The sequence below is a fragment of the Schistocerca cancellata genome, chromosome 11 (genome assembly GCF_023864275.1).
Source record: "Schistocerca cancellata isolate TAMUIC-IGC-003103 chromosome 11, iqSchCanc2.1, whole genome shotgun sequence".
Classification (NCBI taxonomy): domain Eukaryota; kingdom Metazoa; phylum Arthropoda; class Insecta; order Orthoptera; family Acrididae; genus Schistocerca; species Schistocerca cancellata.
Genome location: NC_064636.1, coordinates 74495707 through 74503566, shown reverse-complemented (window position 1 = coordinate 74503566; position 7860 = coordinate 74495707). Strand labels below are relative to the sequence as shown.

At 41.2% G+C, this 7860-nt stretch overlaps 1 protein-coding gene across 1 annotated transcript in view; it reads right to left on the bottom strand.

The window, feature by feature from the left end:
• The window catches only part of LOC126108551 (plexin domain-containing protein 1), a 460969-nt gene that overhangs the window by 43496 nt on the left and 409613 nt on the right, over nucleotides 1-7860 (bottom strand). Inside the window, exons 5-6 of the mRNA XM_049913837.1 lie at nucleotides 5192-5384; nucleotides 2748-2957 (exon numbers count right to left, since the gene is read on the bottom strand). Of these exons, the coding sequence (XP_049769794.1) occupies nucleotides 2748-2957; nucleotides 5192-5384 (403 nt within the window). The remainder of the gene's footprint in view (nucleotides 1-2747; nucleotides 2958-5191; nucleotides 5385-7860) is intronic.

Below are 7860 nucleotides of genomic sequence, written 5' to 3'. Positions count from 1 at the left end.
TGGTGTTGGGTGTGCTGCGACATTGGTACCAACCACTTTCGGTATCAGCTTCCAGAACGCTACTGAAGATTTACTGCAGAGCTTTTCGCCCTTCACGCAGTACATCTGACGACACAGGCTTTTTAACTGTGTCATACGCTCAGAATCCCTCAGTGCCCTTTAGAGCCTCTGTGTGCTGTACACAGTCCATCGCTTGCTGCAACGGATCCAGGGAAGCTTCCACTCGCTCACTGTTGAAGGAGGCACTGTGATGTTCGTGTGGGTTCACTGTCATGTTTGTCTGATGGGAAATGACGCCGCTGACACAGCTGCCGATACTGGAGTCTTCCTACCTCGGCCTGTTATCTCTTCCATTCCTTCAGCTGATCTCCGTGTTGTCATCTGTCGGCAGGTGGCGTCACTTTGGCATCACCACTGGTCTTCTCTTCATGGGAACAAGCTCCGGGGAATTAAACCTCTCCCAACAGCTTTGCAACCTCCTGTCGGCCCTCTCATCACAAGATCACACTAGCTTGTGTATTGGCCACTGATTTTTGCCATCGCCATTCCAATATATGTTTGCCGTCTGAGTTATCAGCTCTTTTAGTGGTCAACGCGCAAGTTGTTTACTGTGCTTTATTTTTAATCCATTGTAGCAATACGGCAAAGACCTTTAATCTTTCGTTCTGAACCACTGCTGTGTCTGCGGCATATTTTGTGGATCTTTCTGCAAGGGGAAGTCCTCGTTTTTAGCTCTATATCTTTCCGTCAATTCGGCACAACGTGTATTTGCTTTTAACTTATTTCACTTGTTAGTGTTGTAAGGTTCTGACATTGCTGCTAATGACCTCAGCTTTTTGTGCCCTAAAAAAATTGTTGAAAGTTTGAAACAATTCATAGAAGTTTGTACCATAGAAGCAGCACGTTTCATTAAACACCCCAGAAAAAGAACGTAAAACCCAAATGAAGCAACACTTTTTCAAATGGTTGAAACTTATATTACGCCAGTCTGATACACCAGTGGAACAGATTTGAACCCTCAGTCCACGCCAAAGTTATTTAAGGGTGACTGCTTTTGCATGTAAGGTCCGAAAGATCACATAGAAATGGTGCCATTAGTTGAGCATTAATTTCAGCCTAACTCAAACCTTTTGCACAAGGAATTAATCAATCTGCACAGTTTGCCCGAGTGTCAGCTCCGGTTCATCATTCAGACCTTATTTAATATACTGTAAAATAGCTACAAAAGGCAGGTGTTCAAATGGCTATACAAATGACTGCTAGTCTGGGCTAAACCAGAAACTTTGTACCCCATGTTCCTAGCTCAAACAGTAACTGAGCAAGAAGAACACCACACTCTGGAGAGAGGGAATTTTAGTTCTATGCACAGCCTTTTCTGATTACACGTGTAAAGTTTTCTAACATATTTGTTAATAATGGAGAAGTGTTATGAGTGGAACAGGGAATTGTATCTATGCTTTATAGATCTAGAAAAGGTGTACGACCGGGTTCCTAGGAGGAAGTTATTGTCTGTTCTACAAGATTATGGAATAGGAGGCAAACTTTTGCAAGAAATTAAAGGTCTTTACATGGATAGTCAGGCAGCAGTTAGAGTTGACGGTAAATTGAGTTCATGGTTCAGAACAGTTTCAGGGGTAAGACAAGGCTGCAACCTGTCTCCACTGTTGTTCATATTATTTATGGATCATATGTTGAAAACAATAGACTGGCTGGGTGAGATTAAGATATGTGAACACAAAATAAGCAGTCTCGCATATGCGGATGACTTAGTTGTGATGGCACATTCGATTGAAAGTTTGCAAAGTAATATTTCAGAGCTAGATCAGAAATGTGAGGACTATGGTATGAAGATTAGCATCTCCAAAACGAAAGTGATGTCAGTGGGAAAGAAATATAAACGGATTGAGTGCCAAATAGGAGGAACAAAGTTAGAACAGGTGGACAGTTTCAAGTACTTAGGATGCATATTCTCACAGGATGGCAACATAGTGAAAGAACTGGAAGCGAGGTGTAGCAAAGCTAATGCAGTGAGCGCTCAGCTACGATCTACTCTCTTCTGCAAGAAGGAAGTCAGTACCGAGACTAAGTTATCTGTGCACCGTTCAATCTTTCGACCAAGTTTGTTGTATGGGAGCGAAAGCTGGGTGGATTCAGGTTACCTTATCAACAAGGTTGAGGTTACGGATATGAAAGTAGCTAGGATGATTGCAGGTACTAGTAGATGGGAACAATGGCAGGAAGGTGTGCACAATGAGGAAATCAAAGAAAAACTGGGAATGAACTCTATAGATGTAGCAGTCAGGGCGAACAGGCTTAGATGGTGGGGTCATGTTACACGCATGGGAGAAGCAAGGTTACCCAAGAGACTCATGGATTCAGCAGTAGAGGGTAGGAGGAGTCGGGGCAGACCAAGGAGAAGGTACCTGGATTCGGTTAAGAATGATTTTGAAGTAATAGGTTTAACATCAGAAGAGATGTTAGCACTGAATAGGGGATCATGGAGGAACTGTATAAGGGGGGCTATGCTCCAGACTGATCGCTGAAAGGCATAATCAGTCTTAAATGATGATGATGATGATTTGTTATAGTGCTTCCATGGGAAGCTTTAATGATGTATCCGAACAGGCACACTTTCTGAAGGACACTACAGGTTATTTGTTTTGGCCGCAAAATTTGCTGTATCACCTTCAAATTTGCTTTTATAGCAATTCTGCACATAAAGCACGTGTGCTGAGTAGAATACTCACAGAAGACATTGCGGTCGATGATGTAGGCGTCCGAGATGCCGACCTTCACCGGGTGGTGGTAGTCCGCTATCTCCTCGACGGGCAGCGGCACGTCGCGGTAGACGAAGACAATGTCACCCGAGCGGTGCAGTGTGAGCTGGAAGGAGAAGCCGCCCACCTCGGCACGGTCCTGGAGGTGCACGTTCTCCCACTGAACCGTGAACGCCGTGCCTGCAGACGCACACACACAGTTACCTCGAGCTCCAACTTCATACAACACACAGCCATTACATTTTCCTTTGTTCTTTACTTTTAAATTAAACCTCTACCTGCAGATAGGTGTACAGGGTGCGGCAGAATTAACCGTCTTATTTAATGTACATATTCTGGTTTGAAGGAATTTGTGCAGGCAGCACCCGAGATGCAAGGAGCCAAATATACATAAATCAATTTACTATACAACTAGCTGACAAACCTGGCGCCGCCCGGCTACTCATTTTGTGTATTTTCTATTAAAAATGAAAACAAAAAATGAACAGTGTAACTCGTGTGGTAAAATAACGAAAAAATTTAATTTCCAAGCATTTATGAAATCACCTATGAAATTGTGAAACAGTTGTACAAAGAAATATGTGTGATGTACAAATGTATAAGTACAGTACCCACATTAAGAAACATGATCCCAGGCAGCTCCTGTATGCTGGCCGCAACTGCTCACTTCTCTAAAAGATAACTTTATAAACATCTCTATGGCACACAGTTTTATAGACTGCTATCGTCTTCACCTAGTCATTTACACCTGGTAGTGGAAAGGTGTCAAAAGAGCTCCCCCATGCCAGGGAGTTCCTTAGGTTGACTTGACTGTAGGAGTGTCTTAGTAGTAAAGAATAAGTGTATTAAAACTTCATATATGATGCAGTGTTTTTCCGTGCATCTCGATGTTTATGATGCCGTATCTCCTGATGCGTGTGCCACAGAATGATGTAATTTTATAGTTTATTCAACAGCATATGCAGATACTGCCTACAAAATGTGCTCCGAGTAGTGTTAGCAGGAAAGAAGTAATGAATTTAAATATCATGCACGATGTGGCAGTTTTTCGTGAATTTCATTATGACACAATGTCTACGATTGTGAGGTGGTTCTTACTCCCACAGCGATTGTTGCCTCACAGTACGTGATGTGTGTACAAAGTTTGGTGGAAATCGATACAATGGTTTAAGAGGAGATGTGGAAAACAAACACAAACACATTTTTATAATATGTTTGGATGCCTGGGATAAGGGGCCACTTGGCAATCAGAGCAGCCAAACGTAACAAAATATCATAATTTTGCCAAAATCAAAATGAAACATCTCTGTGGCCAAATTGAAGGCTTTGACTGCCATATCTACTTCAAAACTGATGATTCCTCAGAGAGCGTCTTATCTTATTCGTTCTCTTAGGATGTGTCAAACTACAATTTCCCCCGATTTGATTCAGTACAAGCTCTTTAGTTCTTCTATCTACCCATATAATCTTCAGCATTCTTGCTCAGCACAAACTTTAAGAAGCTTCTTGTCACTTTTGTCTGAAACTGCTTATTGTCAACGTTTCACTTCTGTAAAACACTACACTAAAGACTAATACCTTCAGAAAAAAAATTCCAACGTCCAAGTTGATATTAGGAACTACCAAATTCCTCTTTTTCAGAAATGTTTTTCTCACTATTGCCAATCTGCATTATATGTCTTCCCAGTTACTCCGCTGACCAAGTAGATAAACTCGTCTTACACTTTTAGCATTTTATCTCTTAATCTAATTCCTCAGCAATGCCCGATTTAATTCGGTTACATTATATTACTCGTGTTTACTTTTGATGACGTTCATCTTATCACAACTTTTCAATACATTACCCATTCCTCTCAACTGCTCTTTCAAGTCCTTCACCGTTGCTGACAGAACTGCAGTGTCATCCACAGATAAGATTTTCCTGTCTGCTCCACAAACTTTCATCCCCTTTCTAAATTTCTCCTCGGTTTCCTTCACAGCTTGCTCAATGCAAAGACTAATTAAAACTGGGGCTAGCCTACAGCCCTGTCATCCTTTTTAACTACTGGCTCCCTTTCATTTTCTTCAACTTCATGGTTTCTCTAGAAGTTACAAATAATCTTTCACTCCCAGCATCTACTTAACAGATGCATAAAAAAACATGTTAGTAAATCACATTTTATGGGTTAGTCGTCTAATGTTTGTCAAAAACAACTTTTTGGTGCACAAGTCACTATTTTTAACACTTGGTTAAAACAAAAAATTGTTAAAACCATAACTAATGCAACAAAGAAATGTTTTATGATAACAATAACCACACAAATAAAACCTAACGCCACTCACTGCACGATTTGTCAGTCGCTCAATTTTCTGCTCCGCTCACACATCTGTGCAGTAACGACAATATACGACCACATTAAAATATCTGCACCCACCGTTATCCAAGTACTTCACGAAAGAGTGGTCGGAGATGCTGGTGTCAAAGTTGGCCATGAGTGGAGCGACGTACTGCGTCGCAGCCAGCCAGGAGTGGATGAAGTCGCCCATGTAGACGAACCCACCCGTCGCCACAGTCACGTTGCGCACCGGGTGCCCGTAGAACGGAAAGTCAAAGGACAGCTGCACCGTCTGGAAGGCGACCACAGACCGTCACATACAGTAGCTCGGGAACAGAACCTTTACAATCTGCAATCAAACTGATCTTATAAAGTCAGTGCTAATTTTTTATAATAATTTCAACACCATATTTACCCACGTATATGAGAACACTCATTTTTGTTTTTCTCAAGAGGGTTGCTGAGAAATATTCTGACAAAATTACAAACTGCTATACTGCCAAAGTACAGGCCTGAAAGTTAACACTGTACCTATTCTAAACTGATGCCACTTATTGACTGTCTACATTTTGATAAGCCAAGGGGAAATAAAACAAACAAAAGGAAATGCTTTGCGTTAATTTTTATCTTTACCTTTTCTGCTTATTAAGCCTGTTGTCTGTGGTATCCCTGTTTTTAATCATCATTATCCTAATAGCAATGCAATAAAAATGAAGCTGGTGAAAAGGAATACAAACACCTCAAAAATGAGACTGACAGGAAAGGCAAAATGGCTAAGCAGGGAGGGCTAGAGGACATATATAAGGATGTAGAAGCAGACATCACTAGGTGTAAGATAGATGCTGCTTACAGGAAAATTAAGGAGACCTTTGGAGAAAAGAGAACCACCTGTACAGATACCAAGAACTCAGATGGAAAACCATTTCCAAGCAAACAAGGAAAAGCAGAAAGGTGGAAGGAGTAAATAGAGGGTCTATACAAGGGTGATGTACTTTAGGACAATATTATGGAAACGGAAGAGGACGTAGATGATGATGAAATGGGAGATATGGTACTGAGTGCAGAATTTGACAGAGCACTGAAAGACCTAAGTCAAAATAAGGCCCCGGGAGTAAGCAACATTCCATTAGAACTACTGATAGCCTTGGGAGAGCCAGTCCTGACAAAACTCTACCATCTGGTGAGCAAAAGGTACAAGACAGGCGAAATACCCTCAGACTTCAAGAAGATTATAATAATTCTAATCCCAAAAAAGCAGGTGTTGACAGATGTGAAAATTACCGAACTATCAGTTTAATAAGTCACGGCTGCAAAATACTAACGCGAATTCTTTACAGACGAATGGAAAAACTAGTAGAAGCCGACCTCGGGGAAGATCAGTTTGGATTCCGTAGAAATGTTGGAGCACATGAGGCAATACTGACCCTACGACTTGTGTTAGAAAATAGATTAAGGAAAGGCACACCTACATTTCTAGCATTTGTAGACTTAGAGAAAGCTTTTGATAGTGTTGACTGGAATACTCTCTTTCAAATTCTGAAGGAGGCAGGGTTAAAACACAGGGAGCAAAAGGCTATTTACAATTTGTACAGAAACGAGATGGCAGTTATAAGAGTCGAGGGACATGAAAGGGAAGCTGTGGTTGGGAAGGGAGTAAGACAGGGTGGCAGCCTCTCCCCGATGTTATTCAATCTGTATATTGAGCAAGCAGTAAAGGAAACAAAAGAAAAATTCGGAGTAGGATTTAATATCCATGGAGACGAAATACAAACTTTGAGGTTCACCGATGACATTGTAATTCTGTGAGACACAGCATAGAACTTGGAAGAGCAGTTGAACGGAATGGACCGTGTCTTGAAAGGAGGATATAAGATGAACATCAACAAAAGCAAAATGAGGATAATGGAATGTAGTCGAATTAAGTCGGGTGATGCTGAGGGAGTTCGATTAGGGAATGAGGCACTTAAAGTAGTAAAGGAGTTTTGCTATTTGGGGAGCAAAATAACTGATGATGGTCGAAGTAGATAAGAGATAGAACGTAAACTGGCAATATAAAAGAGAGTTTCTGAAGAAGAGAAATTTGTTAACATCGAGTATAGATTTAAGTGTCAGGAAGTCATTCCTGAAAGTATTTGTATGGAGTGTAGCCATGTATGGAAGTGAAACATGGACGATAAATAGTTTAGACAAGAAGAGAATAGAAGCTTTTGAAATGTGGTGCTACAGAAGAATGCTGAAGATTAGATGGGTGGATCACATAACTAATGAGGAGGTATTGAATAGAATTGGGGAGAAGAGGAGTTTGTGGCACAACTTGACAAGAAGAAGGGATCGGTTGGTAGGGCATATTCTGAGATATCAAGGGATTACCGATTTAGTATTGGAGTGCAGTGTGGAGGGTAAAAATTGTAGAGGGAGACCAAGAGATGAACACACTAAGCAGATTCAGAAGGATGTAGGTTGTAGTAGGTACTGGGAGATGAAGAGGCTTGCACAGGATATAGTAGCATGGAGAGCTGCATCAAACCAGTCTCAGGACTGAAGACCACAACAACAACAACAACAACAACAACAACAACATTGTGGAAAGAAAGTATGCTGAAACAGTGAAGTGCAGCAATGCTCTGCTCTGCCCTGTACATAAGAAACACGACAAAGCTGACTGTGGGAATTATAGAGGAATTGCACTGCTATGTATAGTATACAAAGTATTACAAAAAATCACGGCTTGGCGGTTCAGAACATACGTAGAAGATTATCTAGGAGAC